This window comes from Camponotus floridanus, unplaced genomic scaffold (genome assembly GCF_003227725.1).
Source record: "Camponotus floridanus strain SB8 unplaced genomic scaffold, Cflo_v7.5 scaffold29, whole genome shotgun sequence".
Taxonomy (NCBI): Eukaryota; Metazoa; Arthropoda; class Insecta; order Hymenoptera; family Formicidae; genus Camponotus; species Camponotus floridanus.
In genome coordinates this window covers 1,247,425-1,268,861 of record NW_020229425.1, presented here as the reverse complement: position 1 = coordinate 1,268,861, position 21,437 = coordinate 1,247,425, and the positions used below count along the sequence as shown (strand labels likewise).

General features: G+C 27.0%; 4 protein-coding genes across 4 annotated transcripts; all 4 read left to right on the top strand.

Moving 5' to 3' along the window:
* The first annotated feature begins 638 nt into the window (after nucleotides 1-638).
* Nucleotides 639-3,353, top strand: LOC112638337 (putative odorant receptor 71a). Its single transcript, XM_025409845.1, has 4 exons — nucleotides 639-805; nucleotides 1,797-2,499; nucleotides 2,726-2,971; nucleotides 3,328-3,353. The coding sequence occupies exons 1-4, from the start codon at nucleotides 662-664 to the stop codon at nucleotides 3,351-3,353; spliced, it is 1,119 nt and encodes a 372-aa protein (XP_025265630.1). The 5' UTR covers nucleotides 639-661.
* LOC105255471 (putative odorant receptor 85d) lies at nucleotides 3,175-5,707 on the top strand. The gene is made up of 3 exons (XM_020028845.2): nucleotides 3,175-3,666; nucleotides 4,473-5,175; nucleotides 5,311-5,707. Exons 1-3 carry the CDS (start codon nucleotides 3,523-3,525, stop codon nucleotides 5,649-5,651), a joined length of 1,188 nt encoding a protein of 395 aa, XP_019884404.2. The 5' UTR covers nucleotides 3,175-3,522; the 3' UTR covers nucleotides 5,652-5,707.
* A 338-nt stretch (nucleotides 5,708-6,045) lies between these two features.
* Nucleotides 6,046-9,581, top strand: LOC105255470 (odorant receptor 49b). The gene is made up of 4 exons (XM_025409869.1): nucleotides 6,046-6,365; nucleotides 8,154-8,637; nucleotides 8,880-9,110; nucleotides 9,201-9,581. The coding sequence occupies exons 1-4, from the start codon at nucleotides 6,222-6,224 to the stop codon at nucleotides 9,539-9,541; spliced, it is 1,200 nt and encodes a 399-aa protein (XP_025265654.1). The 5' UTR covers nucleotides 6,046-6,221; the 3' UTR covers nucleotides 9,542-9,581.
* Nucleotides 9,582-11,957: 2,376 nt separating this feature from the next.
* LOC112637045 lies at nucleotides 11,958-21,294 on the top strand. Its single transcript, XM_025409844.1, has 8 exons — nucleotides 11,958-12,149; nucleotides 13,184-13,655; nucleotides 16,695-16,925; nucleotides 17,062-17,400; nucleotides 18,232-18,413; nucleotides 19,188-19,662; nucleotides 20,477-20,707; nucleotides 20,805-21,294. The coding sequence occupies exons 1-8, from the start codon at nucleotides 12,009-12,011 to the stop codon at nucleotides 21,143-21,145; spliced, it is 2,412 nt and encodes an 803-aa protein (XP_025265629.1). The 5' UTR covers nucleotides 11,958-12,008; the 3' UTR covers nucleotides 21,146-21,294.
* The last annotated feature ends 143 nt before the right edge of the window (nucleotides 21,295-21,437 follow it).

The window sequence follows — 21,437 nt, the reverse complement described above, 5'->3', positions numbered from 1 at the left end:
TGCTGCAAATTTCATAATCGTTGTCGTAAAATATAAATTTTTTCTTGTAAGTTAAAAAAAATGATTTATACGATTGGTGCAAACATGAAATATAATTTCAACGAATACCGCACACAATATCGCAAAGCTTTCCCTAATACAAAACGTAATGTTTCTCAAGGGAGAATCAAAAAAGAAATAATTTAATTATATGTGTAAAAGTGTCATCTAATAAATCTATTACTTTAAACTGAATTTTATATATTCAAAATTGAGAAAAAAAGAAGAAAATACTTATCCACCTAGTTTTCCATGATGTATGTATAAACTAGTTTTCGAACTTCCTGCGAATGTATTTCTTTTGGTTCGTCAATGTCTTCCGATCGTGACATGATGAAACTTTGTTTCCATGTGATAAAGTTCACCCCAATGGAGTGAGAACCCTATATCGGAAAATGACATCTGCGCTCTAACATTAAGCTGTTACACCAATGACATGTATTAGCGCTAGGTTTTCGCGAATTGCGATGAGTAATCAATTCTGACCAGAGGGTTGATAAAGGTTGTACGTGGAAAAACGTTCGGGGGTGCATAGGTAAATGCACTTTGATTAATAATGAATGAATGCTGCGTCAGTTCTCCTGACTACACTCGATGATTCCGTGACCCTTAACATGCGAGGATGGCGTCGTGCAAAATATGGAACAAGGAAATGGCTTATGAATTTTCTCTTTATAGACGGATAATGTGGCCAGTTGGCTCGTGGCCATTTGATCGCAATAATAATTTTGCAAAATTCCGTGCCTTGTTTATCGTAATCACACAGGTAAATTTGTTAGCTTGACAATTTACATATAAAATTTGTTTTTAAAAAACTATTTCTGTCTATATGCACTATAAAATCTTTAAATTATAAAGAGAATTGTCTGAGTCAGTAATACATTTATTTCTATGAATAAAACTAAACTGATCAGAAAGAAAGTTTCTTGGAAACTTTAGTATCGTTAGAGACAAATATATACAAATATATTTTTAGCAAAAATCGATAATGTAACGTAACACATTAATATATTTCTTTGATGAATTTTTTTATAATTTTTAAATAATTTGTTGTCAATCATAAAAGAAATAAAAAAGTACAAACCAATAATATACATGAAGATAATATAATATAATCAATTTTTATGAATGTTATTTAATTTTCTTTCTATATAAATTTAATATAATTTAATATAATTATAAAATTTTAATTATGTAAATCATTAAACAGTTTACATGCAAATTATAAAAAATCTCTAAGATAATTAATTAAGATGTTTTAGCAAAAACTAATAATAAGAATATTTTTAATTAATATTTTAAAATAATTATAGGAATATTTTTCATCTCAAATTTAAAATTTAATTAATTTATTTAACTAAGTTTTTATATGATTTATTAAATTTATTTAATAAATTTTAAATTTGAGATGAAAAATATTTCTATAATTAATTAAAGAATATTATTTAAAAATATTTTTATTATTTATTTTTGGTAAAGCATATTAATTAATTATTTTATAGATTTTTTATAATTTGCATGTAAGCTATTTAATAATTTACATAATTACAATTTTATAATTATATTAAATTATATTAAATTTATATAGAAAGAAAATTAAATAACATTCATAAAAATATATTATATTATCTTCATGTATATTATTGTCAACTAATCTGTATTTTTTTAATTTCTTTTATGGTTAACAATAAATATTTTGTACGTGTGGCACGTATTTTCCTAAAAATATAATAAATTTCATATATTTGTGTCGACAGACTATTATGGTGATCTATATAAGTATTGGTTACAACAAGAATGCCGTACTGAATATCATCGTCGACCAATTCGTACTGGCATCATGTGGTATTTTGACTATCATAAAAATAACCCTGATACGACTGCATCGCGATGATCTGATGAAGAATCTGTGCAACGCAGCAGACAATTGGACGTGCATCGCGAGGCAGGAGCATCGACAGGTCATGCTTCGCTACACTAACCTGGGTAGATTCGTCTTCTTCTTTCAGATGGGTTCCGCGTACATTGTCATCGCTCCGTTGATAGTCGGGTCGCTTTTGTCGCTTGCGACGTCGTTTTCTTTACAAAACGTCACAACATCCGAGGACCAGATGCAATTGCCGCAAGAAATGGTCTGTCCCTCCAACGTGCCGGTCGTTTGCTACGGCATGTACCTTCTCCAGTCTGTTCAGCTAATCAGCACATCCACAGGAAATGTTGGCAGCGATGTTTTTCTCTTCGCCGTTTGCATGCATCTCTGCGGTCAATTGGAGATACTCGGCCTGGAATTATTGCGATTTCACAAAGAAAAGGAAAATCGTTATTGGAAAAGAATGAAAATGATTACTTTGATCGATAGACATTGTTTGCTTTTGAATCTAGCCAAAGACATCGTGTATCTACTCGATGTCATCTTAATAGCTCAATTAATTCTCCACGCTTTGCTCATATGTTTAATAGGTATTTTAAACATATTACGTAACTCCCTTTTTTCGTAAATATTTTACTTACTTTATTTACAATAAAATCAATTCAATTCAATTATTAATAAATTCAATTTAAATTCATTTATTCAATTATTAGTTATTAATAAATTCAATTCAATTATTAATAAAATCAATTCATTCAATTATTAATAAAATCAATTCAATTATTATAGAAAATAAATGTATCGAATATTTTTCAGGACTGCAGCTTATCGTGTCGTTGGCGATACATGATTTTTTTCTTGTCTGGAGGAGTATAATGTCTTTCAATATTTTAATGATACAGCTATTCTTGTACAGTTACATGGGGGAAACACTGTCGTCGAAAACGCAAGCGATATCTCAAGCGGCTTACTTAAGCGAATGGTACGATTTACCTACAAACATTATGCGAGATTTATATTTTATAATAGCACGAGCCAATGTGCCTGTTCGCATAAGAGCGGGTAAATTCTATAATATTGATCTCAATAGTTTCAAGAATGTTCTGAAAGCATCAGTTTCTTATTTTTCGGTGCTGCAGATCATGCTTATTTAATAATTGTTATCAAAGTAAATATATACTTGATTTAAATAAGATACATTTAATTTCTGTCTTTTGCTTCTCTGGATGATTTATAAAGTAAAAGGAAAATATATCTCGCTTACTTGTTATATATTTCTTTCGGTTCATCAATGTTCTTCGATCATGAACTCCGCTAAAACTTTGTTTGTGATAAAATTCTGCAATAGACTGAGGACTTTATTGAAGAATAACATATATGCTCTATCATTACGCTATTGTATCAATGACACATATTAGGGCTAGGTTTTCACGAATTGCGATGAGTAATCAATTCCGACTCAAGGGTTGAAGAAATGATACACTAATAGTTGTTAAAAACTGCATGAAGAAGTTTGGGGTGCATAACAAAGTGCATCCCGATCAATAATGAATGAATGCTGCGTCAGTTCTCCTGACTACGCTCAATGATTCCGTGACTTTTAACATGCAAAGATGGCATCGTGCAACATATGGAATAAAGAAATGGCTCATGAATTTTCTCTGTATAGACGGACAATGTGGCCACTCGGCTCATGGCCATTGGATCATGACAGAAATTTTGCAAAATATCGTGCCCTACTTGTCATAATCATACAAGTAAGTTTAAGAATTTGATGATATATGAGAATTGTTGTCCGAAACTATCTCTTCGTGATTGTGTAAATTAAAAAGTTTTCTGATTGTAAAGGAAAGTAATAATAAGTATGAGGCGAAATGTGTGTGTTACATTCCTTTAAATGTAACAAGAACAATAAAGAAATTTTTTTCCTCACAATTTAATATAATCACAGATAACACACAAACACAAGTTTTTGCACAAATTGTTAATTCCATGATACACAATATATTGGTATTATTAATTTTTTTTTAAACATTAATTATTTTATAATTTTTAAATAATTTATTTATATAAATTATATTATATAATTATATTATATTATATAAATTATACATATGATTTACATATGATTTATAAAATTTACATATGATATACATATGATTTATAAAATTTATATAATTATATGTATAATTATTTACAAAAATTTTACATTAAATTTTTATATAATTTATTAAATCTTTTAAACAAATTTTGAATTTGAAAATGATATTCTAATAATTTTCGTGCAAAATTAATTAACTTGAAACCTTTTATTTAATTTTATATGTTTAATTTAATAATTTATATAATTAAATTAAATTTATATAAAATAAAAACTAGAAAATACATACACATAAATATTGATTAAAATATTTTCAAGTATTAGCATTGACCAATTTATGCTTGTTAAATGTTTCTGCTTCATTTTTGAAAAATTGACAATCAATATTTTAAACGTTGCGTCTAAATTATTTTCTCCTATAAAAATATAATACAAATAAATCTCACATACTTGTATCGGCAGAGTATCATGGTGATCTACATAAGTATTGGTTATAATAAGGATGGCATACTGAGTATTATCGTCGACCAGTTAGTACTGGCGTCATGCAGCATGTTGAGCATCATAAAAATAACGCTGATACGACTGCATCGCGATGATCTGATGAAGAATCTGTGCAATGCAGCGAACAATTGGACGTGCATCGCGAGGCAGGAGCATCGACAGGTCATGCTTCGCTACACTAACCTGGGCAGATTCGTCTTTTTCTTTCAGATGGGTTCCGCGTACGTTGTCGTCGTTTCATTGGCATTCGGACCGCTTTTATCGTTTGCGATGTCGTCTTCTTTACAAAATGTCACAAGATTCGAGGAACAGATGGAATTGCCACACGAAATGACCTGTCCCTCCGACGTGCCGATCGTTTGCTACGGCATGTATCTTCTCCAGACTATTCAGCTGATGTTCACAGCCATGGGGAATGTTGGCAGCGACGTTTTTCTCTTCGGCATTTGTATGCATCTTTGCGGTCAGTTGGAGATACTCAGTCTGGAATTATTGCAATTTCACAAAGGAATGAAAAACCGTTATTCGACTAGAATGAAAATGATGGCATTGACCGAGAGACACTGTTTGCTTTTGGATTTAGCCGATAGCATCGTGAGTACACTCGATACCATCTTGATAGCTCAACTGATTCTTCACGCGTCGCTCATATGTTTATTAGGTATGAAAAAAGGGTTTTAAATAAATTGTATATTTCTTTTATCGCAAATATTGTGCATATTTTAGCTTTACAATCAATCTAATATTATAAAGTCTATTCAAATATTACGAAAAATAAACGTCAAGCATTTTTCAGGATTGCAGCTTATCGTGTCCTTGGCAGTACATGATTTTGCTGTTGTCGGCACGAGTATAATGTCGTTCAATGTATTAATGATACAGCTATTCTTGTACAGTTACATGGGGGAGACTTTATCGTCGAAAACGGAAGCGATTTCTCAAGCGGCTTACTTGAACGATTGGTACGATTTACCTAGAAACATTGTGCGAGACTTATGTTTTATAATAGCTCGTGCCAATGTGCCTGTTCACATAAGAGCGGGTAAATTCTATAATATAGATTTCAATAGTTTCAAAAATGTTCTGAAAGCATCCGTTTCTTACTTTTCGGTGCTGCAAATCATGTTTACTCAATAATTCAGAATAAGTCAGAAATATAAATATATTTGAGATTTAAACAGGACACGTTTAATTTATACTGTTTGTTTTTCTCTAAGTAATTTATAAAGTAAAAGAAAAATGTATCTCAATTAATAATTAGAAATTTGGCTCAAGTTTGATTTAAAAATGTATCTCACTTACTTGTTACTTATTATCTTTTTGAACGGATAAATTGGTAACATACAATCGTGGTATATTTCTTCAAAAAGCTGCCAAGTCAACTGAAACGTCACACATTCGAAGCCTAACACATAGTGAATGATATATATAGGTAAACATCCTCTCTGACAGTTCACCTACAATAAAAAGGTAGTTATTTTATATCGACAACAATTTCGAGAAAAATAGCCCTATGAATATTCGAGAAAAATAACTATATGAATATTTAGCCAATGATAATACGTAAAGCTTCATGACAATATTTTCTGCATTTTGTGATAAGCGGGTATAGTTTCAATCAAGTTAAATAAAAAATGAGTCGGAATAGCTGTTTATTGTGTCGATATAGCAAACGGATCATCGACATCAGTTACAGTCATTATTTAGATGGCGATGGAAAAACGATGGAAAAACGATATCGCGTACGCGATGACCCCGTTCAAATTGATTGCATGGCCCATCGGTGTTTGGCCGCTGCAAAATTACAACTTCTATTCTTTATTACGAAGTGCTCTGGGCATCGGCGGTGCGGTACGCATTCTTTGAGTTTGGACTCGATAATCATTGATGCGCGATTGTTCCAGAACGATGCAAAGTATGACAAGTGAGCGATTTGAGAAGGAAAATAATTCTTACTTTATTAATTAATATGTGATAGTTTTATAGCTAATAATTATTACTAAATAATTATCTAAAACTTTTATATTATAATAAATGCCTTTTAATATGTACATTATATTAATTTCTTTAAAATATTATTAATTATTAATTACTATACGGGCACAATTTTATTTTATAATACTGTAAAAGGCAATGTTTGACATTTTAATACAATGTCATTATTATAAATAATTTTTTGATTCACATTTAAATTCATACATCAGTTCACACACAATTATAAATACATATTGAATTTATAAAATGGAAAAGTCTATCTAAAAATAATAAATAATGAATTTTTGAAATAATATTTAATAAATTTTTTTTCACATATGCATATTTTTATTTTATAAATTTTGTTTATATGATACATTAACTTTAACAGAGAATAAAAAGGAATTTTCGCATTTTTTACTGCTATAATTATCAATTATTATCTTTTACAATTATTATTTTTTATGAGCCTTACTTTCAAAATTCAATTGCCTTTACTTATTAATATTAAAATTAGATTATATTTTCAGATGTAATATCAATTTCGCGAAAAAATATTTTTATAATATGGTGCAAAATAATTTTGGTTCATGCAATAAAGATTTAATTGATTTCATAATATTTTAAAAATATTTCGATAAATTAATTACTGATATGTGCTGAAAAGAATTATTAATGATTTATTATATAATGTATTTAAATAATTATTTAATCAAAATAATCACTTATGCAATTATTAAATAATAATTAAAAATTTTTTTCTAACAAAATAAGAATTATTTCTCTTCGGATCGTTCACTTGTTACACATTGGGCAATTTAAACAAATTTCTATTATTTCTATTATTATTCTATTTGTTGCAAAGCATAACTACTTCAAACAAAATCTCGATGTTGCGATAACAATTTTGATAACATATTGACGACTTATTCCGGTGAATTTTTCTCATAAGATCATGTAATAAATCGAGTGAGCACGCCTGTAAGTCGGAAAATGTTTAAGAAAGATTCTTTTCTTATGTTTTATGATTCATGTATGATATTTCCTCAATTGTTTAGATAGAATAGCGTAAATATTGTGGATAGTATAAATGCTACACTATTTCAAAAATTCATCATTTATGATTAAAAATTGTAAGAAAGTAAAAGATAAATAATATATTAATACACGTAAAAAAGAAATAAGATAAATAACATATTGTAAAACGTCATATACATATATGTGGATAATTTTTTTGAATTTTTATTTTGTATTGTATTTTATTTTATATTGTAGCGCTATTTAAACTTGTGCTTTAAATGTCGTTAATTTAAATTTGTTATTTAAAAAATTTTTATTAGTCTCAACATACGTTATTTTAATATGTATCTTCCCGTTATTTATTTAAATACAACATAAAAATAAATCTATTTCATTTCATTTTGCATCTATAATATTTTAAATCAAAATTAAATTCAGTATTTTTTCTACATTATGTGTAGAAAATTAAGATATTTTCCTTACACTATGTGTAGAAATCTAATATTTTCTTTACATTACGGGAAAAAAAAACAAAAAAATTGTCATCAGCACTTAAATATGAATATTAATAAAATTTGTTTAATTAAGATCAAAAGCATTTTTTTCTAAATACAAAATGTTATATACGAAGAAACATATCAACAGGGTTTAATGGTGATCTTGCCTTCCATTGAACTATGCATGGGTTGTACTGACGCGGAACAAAATGTTGACTGCATCATGTTAATCTGTTGCGGAATGCTTGGCGTGCTAAAAATGATATGGTTCCGCATTTATGCAAACAGCTTAATTGACAATTACAGCTCCGCCATGAATGATTATTTGACGATTGAAAACGTAGATGAGCGCGCGATTATGCGAAAACACGCCTTTATAGGAAGGATCGTCTCCTGTCCCATGCTATGCTTGTCTTACTTTAGTTGTATGATATACGGGCTGATTCCTTTTCTCGGTTATGATGAAGGAAACCAGATCAATATAACTAGATCAATGAACGAGGATGCGATATTGAAATATGCGATACCTTCAGGATGTACTATGGAATACTTCCATGCTCCAGCAAGCATGTATAAAGCTTTTTGTCTCATCCAAGTTGTTGCGATGATACTGTCGACTAATGCTCATATCGGTAATAATGTCTATTCTATTGATTGACAATTTTATGCAATTTTTGCTTTAACTAGTATCAATCAAACACTATAGAAATATACTTGTAATTATATTATTTTATTTGAAAAAAATTTTTTATTTCTTTTATTAATATGACGTGTATCTTTCTGTCATAAAAGAAAATTATTTAGATACATATCTTTTAATTAACATAAAGAGTATATTAATTATTAAATTAATGAATTTTTTTCATATATAAAGGTAACGACGCGTTATTTCTAAATATCACATTACATATTTGCGGTCAAGTAAAAATTCTGAGAGACCATTTCGTCGATTTTAATGTTACAAGTCCGCGAGTCCACGATCGTTTCAACGCGCTAATTCAAAGACACTGTTACTTGATAATGTTGACAAGGAAATTGGCCGATATGATCAGTTTCATTTTATTGATAGAGCTATTTATTATCAGCATATTATTATGTGTAATGGGTGAATATTGTATCAATTGTGAGACCGATTCGCGAAATTACGTTATAAAAAATAATTTATATATTTAACAGATAAATATTCTGTTCACAGGACTTCAATTCATGATAGCGTTAAAAAATAATGACACTGTTATGATGACAAAGAGTTTAATGGTTCTGTGCACCTTTCTGTCACAATTAACAGTGTATAGCTTAATTGGAAATTATCTGAAGTCTCAAATGGAAGACATAAGATTCTCCATCTATCAAAGCGCATGGTGTGATTTTCCTGCAAAACTAATGAAGAATTTGATCTTCATTTTTATGCAGACAGAATATCCAGTTGCTTTGCAAGCTGGAAATTTCATAATGATAAACCTGTCAACATACATGAGTATCTTAAAATCCTCTTTTTCCTATCTATCTGTACTTCGTGTAATGCTGGAAACATGAAATCTGTACAAGTGAAGAAGGAATTCTACAAATATGTAAGTACATGATGCGTGATCGAAAAAGTAATAAAATAAATAGTTTATTAAAATAATTACTTATAAATTAGTTACTTATATAATTGATATTAGTAGTATATGTGCCAAATCGATCTTTTTCATGTAATGGCAAAAAATATACATATTTTTGAAATTGTTGTTAAAATGTTATAATATATATTGTATTATACAGTAATGGAAAAAAAGAAGTTTCTTAATATAAAATTAATATTATTTATAATATTTATTATAAATAATATTAATTTATTAAATTTAATAATTAGAGACTTGGCTCAAGTAATCAAAAAATCAAAAAGAAAATGGCATAAGAGCCAACGCGCTTATTATAATGTGTTTTTTAATAAACTAATATTGAAAAAAGAAAGAAGTTGCTCTTCTGTGTTCCAACTACCGCGCGTTGGCTCTTATGTCATTTTCTTTTTGATTAATTTATTAATATTATATATTAAATTAATAATATTAATATTATATTAATATTATTTAATATTATAAATTTATTAATATTATTTACATCATTTATTAATATATTATTCTTAATTTTTTTATAAATTAATGATTTAGTTATTTACCTATTTATTATTCTTAATTTAATTAATATTATTATTTATCTATAAAACTCTTGTTAGTTTGCAATCTGCAACATAAAAGAAGAATGAGTTATTACATATTTTTGGATGGAGTTTCATATTATTTAGTCGAACAGATATTAAGATGGAATAAATTATAGCATAATGTGCACGTATATATGTGATAAGGAAAATGTATACAATTTTTCCTGACATTTTGAGTAACAAAAAAAAGTAATTGCTTGATAACCGATAATTTAGAAAGCGTAATTATGTAGACTGTTATCCAGCAATAATTTTGTATAGATTTTTTATATATTTTGTGAATAATGTATCAATGCGAAGAATGCAAAGGGCAGATGAATATATCTAACCCTTCATACTTAATAAAAAATGTCCTGCAAAGTACTTGCGTCGATATAGCGAGCACATCGTTATCTATTATTGATCTCAATTAGAATCATTATCTTGATCTCCGATGGCATGCACTGAGAAAAAGAGCCAATTATATAATAATTACATAGTAAAAAAATTGTAATTAAAATTTCTATTTTTATAATTATTACTATAATGTTGATAATAACTTTGTATATAGTAACAATAATTTCGAATTAAAGTAAAATTATATCAAAATAATAGCAAATATATAACATAATTATTTTTAAAAGTTCTTTCAAAATGGAGCGTTGTTTATTTAACAAAGTATCTATGAATTTTCTAAATAACGAAATAACGAAAAATCTAGTCTTCATATTTATGTAAACAAGTTCACCAGTTATCTTTCAAGTTGCAAATTTTATTATGATAAATTTGTCAACTTTACTAAGCATTTTAAAAATCTCTTTTTCATATCTGTCTTTATCTTCGTATAAAGCTTAAAACGTGAAATTAAACAGATGTATAAATAAACTTTACAAATTGTAAATTATTACACAGGAGACCAAAGAAATACATAACATAAATAGTTTATTAAAATCATAATAAAATGATTAAATTATAATCATTATTTACAATAATCTATCAATAACTGAATTAATCAACTTTATGCAATGTCAAAAATATATACATATATATATTTGAATATCATTATAATATTATAACAAAGAGAAAAAAATTTCTATACTTTAATATACAATATTATTTACTTATAATGTATTATTTTTTTATATCAGCTTTGATGACTTAACATAAAAAACGAGTTAGTTTATATATCTTCATTAACTATTAACATAAAAAAAACGAGTTAGTTTATATATCTTCATTTTTCAATAAATTAAATCTATATTATTTAATGTTAGTCAAACGAATGTCAAGATAAAATGTAATACAATGTGCGTACATACATAGATATAAGCAAAACGCACATGATGCCTTCTACATTACTCGATAAAAAAAATAGTTGCTCGATGGACGGATAACAACTTAGAAATTGCATCATAAATTTTTACTCAACGACAATGTTCCGTAAGAGCGTAGTTATATATGCATTTTGTCGTAATGTATCAAGAAAAAAAGACAGATTGAGATAAACATGTATATCCAGCATGTTGAATAAAAAATAAGTAAATATCTGCGTTCGATATAGCAAACGGTACATCGACAGCAGTTATGGTCATTATTTCGACAATGGCAAGTGAACGATGGAAAATTGTATTATAAATTTTTATTCAACAATTTTACGTAAGAGCGTAGTTATTTGCGTAGGTATTTTGTCATAATCCCTTAAGAATATAGAAGCACCCTCATAAATATGTATTATGTTGAATAAAAAATGAATTGAAATACTTGCGCCACTATAGTGAGCGGATCATCGGTTATTAGCGTCAGTTATAATCATAGTCAACAATGGCAAGCAAGCGATGGAAGGACGATATCGCATACGTGACGACCTCTTATAAATTAGTTTCTTGGCCCATTGGCGTTTGGCCATTGCAAGTTTATAACTTTTATTCGTTATTACGCAGTATCTTGAGCACCTGTTTCGCGGTACGCACTTTTTGTGACATCATGTGAACACGATGATCATTGACGCGCGATCGTTCGAAGACAACGCAGAATGTCTTCTGCGTTAATCTTGCAACGTGATCTTGCCAGACAAAATTTTGATATTGCAATTAATAATATTAAATATACAAATTTTTTTTTCATTTATGGCAATTTATATAGAGTGAAATGCTTTGCCGGCAGTAATAACACAATGGATAAGTCATACATTATAATCGAACGCGATCGTAAGTCATTGAAAAATATTTAATTGTAAGAAGAATTTTTTTCTTGAGTTTTTGAGTTACTTTATTATGTTTATTTTTTTTAATTAGAAAGATTAAAGATAACAATTCTTTTTGAGAAATATTATATGGTAATTATTAATTATAATATAATATCCTTAGATGATTTTGTTTGATATGATGAAGGTCTTATATAATTTCAAATAACTTTTAAAAATATTTTAATATCTGAGAAGATCTGTACTTGCTAAGTGTATACATGTGGTACATGCAATATATAAATAGTAATGCTAATATGAATTATGTAAAATAATTTAAATTTATCAATCTTTCGATATATGCTTTGATCTTAATTTATGAATTTTAATAAAAGCATTTATTAATAATTTTTTAATAAATAATAACAAAATTTTTTTTAGATTACTTAAGGTCATGTCTTTTGACAATATATATTAAGATCAAAATTATATTTATAAATATTACACTAAACATGCTATTACACACACACACACGCACAATTTATTTTATAATTTTACTAATTTATAATTAATAATGTCATGTAAAAAAACATATTAAATAAATAATATTACAGAATTTTAAATATTAAATCGAAATTGGCAGTAAGAGCTAATACAACACGTATATACCCTAAAAAGCAAGAAAAGACAGAGAAAACACATGCATATATATTTATATTTAAATACAAATATTTATAAAAATCAATTGAATCGAAATATATTATTTCTAAATAATGTTTCTTACCAAATGTTATACACGAGATAATATCAACAGGCTATAGTGGTAATCATACCTCCCATTGAGATGTACATGGGCTGTACTAGCGCGGGACAAAATGTGGACTGTATCATGTTAAGCTTTTGCGGATCGCTTGCTGTGCTGAAGATAATATTGTTCCGCATTTATGCAAGCAATTTAATTAACAACTATAAATCTGCATTAAACGATTATTTGACAATTGGGAACATAAAAGAACGTATAATAATGCGAAAACATGCTTTTATAGCAAAAATTGTTTCATTTCCTCTGCTGTGCTTCTCTTATTTTTGTTGTATAGTGTATACGTTAACACCTTTTATGAATCATGATGAAAAGAATCAGAACGTAACGGCTGAGGATATCGTATTAGAATATCCAATACCATCAAAATGTACTATGAAATACTTTCATGCTCCAATAAACATGTACAAAATATTTGTCATCATTCAAGCTATTTCACTGATAGTAGTGACTAATGCTAATCTTGGTAATATTTATTTGTTGTATGGCATCTCTTATATTAAATTATATAAATGAGTCTCTCGAAACTTTGAACAAAAGTTAAGAGAATTTTTAATTATATATTTAGACACATATATAATATTATATAATATTTTTAAACATATATATATATATATATATATGTTTAAAAATATGTATATATATATATATATATATGTGTATGTATAATATACATATGTATAATATTTGTACATTATAAATCAAAAAATTAAATTACAAATTATAAATATACATATATAATGATACTATATATTGATGATTTATATATAATTATGTGATGTATATTATATATATATATATATATATATATATATACATCACATAATTATATATAATAAATAATGAATAGTAGTATAATATTAATTATATATATTTTTTTTAAATTAATTTATTAGTGATTATTTATATTAACGGACATCCTTACGTGGATGTTACACTTTCAGAAGATATAATCCAAACCTATTTCTGATTTAGAACTATAATTTGGTTTGAATTATATTATATAATCCAAATTTCATTGTGCTTTTCTATTACACAAAATGGAAACTTTTTTTCGGAGTGAGGATGAAGAGGAAACGGCGAAGCCTCTTTACACTAACAGCTCATGTATGTATGTGTATTAAATGTATATGATGAAAATAGAAAATTATGTTATAATTAGAAATCAGAAAATTATGTTATAATCACACCAAACATTTTTCATTAAATATCTCAAAATTATAAGAGACTGCCAAATAAAACAAAGAGAAAAATTAATTAGCATCCTCACCTCTATATGTAAAGATCAAGGTCATCGGCGAGATGTCTGTTAATATAAATAATTACCAATTTCTTTTTCGAATAAACTTATGAAAATAAAAAGATGTTTTATGTATAAAATATCTAAATAATATAATATTGTGAAGCAGTTTGTAAAATATTACTATCCACATAAAAATATTAATTAATACGAGAACATATTATTATAGATATTTTAAGTATATTAAAATAAAATCCAGAATATTTTATATATATGTTATATAATGTAATTTATGTTATATTAATATATTTAAAAATTTATATAATTTAGATAACTTAGAATGAGAGAGAGGGGGGAGGGGGGGGAGAGAGAGAGAGAGAGAGAGAGAGAGAGAGAGAGAGAGAGAGAGAGAGAGAGAGAGAGAGAGAATGAAAAAGGACAAGCAATATTTAATATGATCTAAATATAAATGATAAAAATATATATATAAATAATATATACATATAAATCTAATATATAAATGATACATATATAATATAGTCTAAATATAAATGATAAATAAAATATAAATTATTTACCACATATTATTGCTCCGTACGTTGCTCAGTGCAGATTTGCTTTTTCTTTCCTTTGCTATTTCTTCGTTGTACTCACATTCACTCCCGAGAACAAGATTAATTAAGATTAGTTATATGCAACATTCGTGAGACATTTTGCACGGCACTCCCAATTGCGTAATAATTATAATTAAAAGTTTAGCAAGTATTATAGCAAGTATATTAATTATAATTATCATAGCGAATTATGATTCAACGCTAATCGCGATTGCGTTGAATCATAGGATATTTTATTGTTAAAGAGAAAATTTGACAATATACGAAGTATTTCGCACCTTACTCTTCGAATGTTGCCGTGCGAATGATAGCAACGCCGAAAGATGTAAACACAGCGCGTCATACGCACCAAGGCCGAACGTGTTATTGTCCATTCATTGCCGAAATATTTTATGTACTTTAACATATACACGGAATATTAAAATATATAGGAGTGTTTTAGATTATATAGATTAATTAAATAATATTTGTTAAAGGATTGATGTATCACAAAACTTTTTATTATATTAATTACTTCCAATTATGATTCGATTATTTTGCTGGGTGTTTTGAATTTAAATTATATTTAAATAATTAAAAAATAGAACGAGATAAAGCTTCGAATTATATTTGATTCTATAAATATCATTAAAGTAATAATTTCTGCTTGTAAAAATCAATATTATATCGAAACTATAATTATTTTAGATTTCTGTTTCTACGATTCTTACTTAATGAAATGAATAAATTACGCCAAATATACGCTTCAAAAAGCACTTTGATCGAGATTTATTACATTATACAGTATATTTCAGTATATTATATATATTATTTATATATTAGACTTATATATATCATTTATATATATTATTTATACTCACAAGTCAGATATTATATATTGCTTGTCCTTTTTTCATTTTCTCGATAACAATTCTCTCTCTCTTTCTCTGTCTCTCTCTCTCTCTCTCTCTCTCTCCCTCTCTCCCTCCCTCTCTTTCTCTCATTTTAAGTTATCTAAATTATTTAAATTTTTAAATTTTATTAGTCTAACATAAATTACATTAGTATAACATGTATAAAATATTCTGGATTTTATTTCAATATACTTAAAATATCTATAATAAAATGTTTTAGTAATAATTAACTTTTATATAGATAATGAAAGTTATGTTTTTTACGCGTAAGAGAAAATAACGTATATAAATTCATTACTATTTGCTAAAGAAGCTCACTGTAGAATTTAAGGAATTCTAAAAATTTCTGCCATAGGGTATGCGTTATATATTTATTTTATTACATACATTATTTGCATAAGCATTTTATAAAATATAGTATATGAAAAAAGATTAAAAAATTATAATTATGTAAAATTTAAATATAAGTGATATAACTTTTATTTAAATAAATAAATAAATATATATATATATAAATATATATAAATAAATATATATATAAATATATATAAATATATATAATATATATATATATATATATATATATATATATAAATAAAAGTTAAATATTTAAAAAAACTGAAAATTAAGAGTTTTATCAAATTGTACCAAAAAACGCAATTTGCAATAATTATCTGTTATATTATAAACATATTTATTAATTACAATGTCAAATATTATTGCCCTTTTGTATGTCAATGTATTTTTAATTTATAAAGGTAGCGACGCACTATTTATCAACGTTACATTACATGTCTGTGGTCAAATGAAAATTCTAAGATCCCATTTCGCCAACTTAGATGTTACATGTCCACAAATTTACGATTATTTCAATAAACTTATACAAAGACATATTTACTTGATAGGAATGATCAGAGAACTTGCTGAAGTTATTAGTCTTATTTTATTAGCAGAGCTCTTTATTATTAGCATATGTATATGCATAATGGGTAAATATTAAATTATTTTGTATTGTGCCTTCAAAATTATTTTTATATTAAATTATTTTATATTTCCACATAATATATATTGTAAATTAAGTTACATAAAAAATCTATGTTTAGCAGGCAAATATTTTCTTTTCAGGATTTCAGTTCATCATAGCATTGAAAGACAAAGATTCTGTTATGATAGGACAAAGTTTAATGGCACAAAGTGTTTTTTTGGTAAAGTTATCAGTGTACAGCTTCATCGGAAATTACCTAAAGTCCTTAATGGAAGATATAGGTTATTCTATTTATCAAATTGCTTGGTATGAATTTCCAATTAAACTGATGAGGAATCTAGTGTTCATCTTTATGCAAACAGAAGCTCCATACATGTTTCAAGCTGGGAATTTTATTCTGATAAATTTGACAACTTTAGTAAGCATTTTGAAGACCTCTTTTTCATATCTGTCTGTACTTCGTATGATGCTTGAGACATAAAATATAACATGTGTAAATAAAATATTTTTACAAACAGAAATTAGTACATGTTTAACAAAATAAAATATAAATAAAATATATAGTTTATTTAAATGTCTTATCAATAAAATTATTAATTATAATCATTGAATTATTACCTGTCTCATTGAAGTCATTTAATTATTATATTATAGCAGAGAAATATACAGTGTTCCGATAATAATTAGCACACGATGGGTGAGGTGATTGTTATCATCCTGTATATTCATAAAATTAGCTGACGACACACACACACACACATACACACACACACACAATTATTTAAATCTATCGCATTATATTTTCTCAATATGCTAATTGAATGCCTGAATTGATCTGCAATATATAAAAAACAGAGTGAGTTATTTATTATATATTTTCACTTTTAACAGATTGAATCAACACTATTTAATCGAACTAATATCAAGATGAATAAAATAGTTTAGATGCGCATGAGCAAAACGCACACAAATTTTTCGGTAACTTTTCACTCAATGAAAAGGAACGGATGATCGATGATAACAATTTAGAAACTTTGTCGTATAATTTATTATTCAATGACAATTTTACATAAATGCGTAGTTTGCATCCATATCTCATAATACCTTAAGAGCATAAAAGCAGACTGATAAGCATGTATACCTTTTATCTTGAATAAAAAATGAATCAAAATATCTATGTATTGATATAACATCGGTTATTTAGCTTTAGGATCATAGAGACAGTTTGATAACCAAATATTTTTTACACAATATTCTTCATGAATAGAAAATAAATAGGAATACCTGTGTCACGTTCATATAATCAGCAGATCGTTGGTTACTTGCATCGGTTACAATCATTATCTCGACAATGGCAAGCGAGCGATGGAGGGACGATATCGCATACGCGATGACCCCTTTTAAATTGATTACGTGGCCTATTGGCGTATGGCCACTTCAAGTTTATGACATTTATTCGCTATTTCGTTGTGCCTTAGGCACTTGTTGTGCGGTAAGTATCATTTGAAATTTATCTTTGACACGATCACGATCGATCGAAGACAACCAAGAATATTTTCAAAGTTGCAAAATTCTGGAAAAAGAGTTCGATGTCGCTATGAGAATGTGTCAAAATTTTAGATGTTTGATAATGTGTATGATGAAACGATTTTGGTAGCAGTAATAACAGTGAATGAGAATTATAAATAAGGATTGTAAGTCGTCAAATAATTCTAACAATATTAAAGATTTCTTTTTTAAATTTCAAGAGTATGTTTTTTTTCGTGTGAAAATAATACAATCATTTTCGAGAAAAATAATGAGAAATGTGCGTTATAATATTTCGTGATTTTATTTTATAACGATTGTATATAAAATAAATTACGTAACGTGTTACAAAATGTCACATAAATTCTAAATAATGTTATCATTAGTTAAACTTTATTGTGTACTCATATTTTAACGCAAAAAATTTTTTCTTTAAATAAATTATTAAATGTTAAATAATATCTTTTTGCGTTTTTTAATTTATTCAAAGATTACATACATATATGAATATATAAATATGTATAATATAATTGTATAATACTTTGCTTTTATAAATCAATCTGAAAAAAAGAATATTTCTTATATCATATTCTATAGAATAAGAGAAGGGGGGAGAGAAAAAAGAGAGAGAGACACAATATTTAAATAGAAATATTCATTAAAAAATATTTATTGAATTAAGAGTGAGATAATTTCTTTCTAAACATGAAACATCATATATGGAGAAATGTATCAACAGAGTCTAGTTGTGATCTTGCCTTCCATGGAGTTATACATGGGTTGTACTGACATAGAGCAGAACATAGACTGTCTGATGTTAATCTGTTGCGGACTTCTCGGTGTGCTGAAGACAACTTGGTTCCGCATTCATGCAAATAGTTTAATTAACAATTATGATTCTGCTCTGAAGGATTATCTAACCATTGACAACATAAAAGATCGTGAAATTATGCGAAAACATGCTTTTGCAGCAAGAATTGTTTGCTGTTCTATGCTGGGCTTTTCTTACTTTAGTTGTCTAATATATGGAATAATTCCTTTTTTATATTATGACCAAGGTAATCGAATTAATATAACGAACAAGGATATGGTATTGGAATATACGATACCATCAAGATGCGTTCTAGAATATTTCAAGTTTCCAACGAGCACATATGAAATTTCCTGTATCGTCGAAACTATTATAATGACACTGGCGACTACAACTAATCTTGGTAATATTGACCTAATTTTTTATTTTGTGTCTATATTTAATATTACTTAAAAACAAAAACTTTTTTATTAAATAGTATATTATTAATATTATTGCACTCTTTATGCATTATAGACAACAATACAAGGCGCGGAAGTTTGCATAATTTAACGATAAACTGTTTCTTTAAGATGGTTCAAAATGCACTAAATTCACCTAGTTCAGATTCTTGATAAGACATATTAGATTAGATGCAATTTTTTTAATATATCACGAATAATTACATATGACAGTCTTAATGTATTTTATTGATTGTTAAAATAAACTTAAAATTTTTTAAAAACTTTTGCGCCTTATGCAATGCATATTATGTTACACATACACACACACAATATAAAAGCAATATTATTTACTATATTTTGTGATATATTTTTTTATAAAAAAAATAATACAGGCCTGCGAGAGTCAGTCAAACAGTAGAAAGTGAATCTGATAGATTTTTTGATGTTGAAAACGAAACTGATAGTTCTATAAAATGTCATTGGCAGAAATATTTCGAAAAATTAGGTTTCCTATAACAAATTTATAAAAATGGTCCAAATAATTTTTAAATTATTTAATCACAAATTACTTAAAACTTTATGAGCTGGAGAATTCTGCCAGATTCGTTTTCAGTGTCAAAAAATTTATCAAATTCATCTATTCTGCTTTTTGTAACTAACAGAACCTAAAATTTCTGTGCGGGCCTGTGTAATTTAAGTATACATTAGAATAATAAATGCTGTTTTAAATTTCAATGTAATAAGATATTTGGTGCATCAATGCATTTCCCAAAGGTAATGACGCGTTGTTTCTCAATATTACACTGCATATTTGTGGTCAAGTGAATATTTTAAGGATCCATTTTGTCAATTTTGATATCACAAGACCGCGAATCTATGATCGTTTCAACGCGCTAATTCAGAGACATCGTTACTTGATAATGTTGGCCAGGGAACTTGCTGATTTGATAAGTTTCGTATTGCTTATGGAATTATTCATTATCAGCATATTATTGTGTATAATGGGTGAATATTATGTCAAAAACCTAAATTGTTCAACGAAATATGAATTACAAATGTAGAAAAAGAAATTTATATTTAGCAAACAAACATTTTTTTTCAGGATTTCAGCTTATTTTAGCGTTGAAAGTCAATAATACAGTAATGATAGGAAAGAGCTTAATGGTATTGAGTGCCTTCTTGACACAACTAACGCTATATAGTTTTGTCGGGAATTATTTGAAATCTGAAATGGAAGAGATAGGATTTTCTATTTATCAAAGTGCTTGGTATAATTTTCCTAGGAAATTGACAAGAAACATAATCTTTATTCTTATGCAGGCAAAATCTTCAGTCGCGATTCAGGCTGGAAATTTCATTCTAGTCAATCTGTCAACTTATGTGAGCATTTTGAAAACCTCTTTTTCCTATTTATCTGTACTTCGTATAATGCTCGAAGTTTGAAATCTAAGCTGCGAATGAAACAAATCTGCAAATTCTAAATACAATATTTGATATGTTTGAAATTGCACAATACAATGTTTTCAAAAACAGGAATGTATGAAAAAGTGTTTTTAAGAATGTTACGTCAATAAACTTTTCACTTACAATAATCTGCTTGTCAAATAAATATTTCCTAATATTAATAATACTAACATAGTTGAAATTACTATAATATTAATACATTATCATATTGAATTTGAGAATCGATATTTTCTAACATGTACAATTATTTACGTGTGTGTGTCGCGTATTT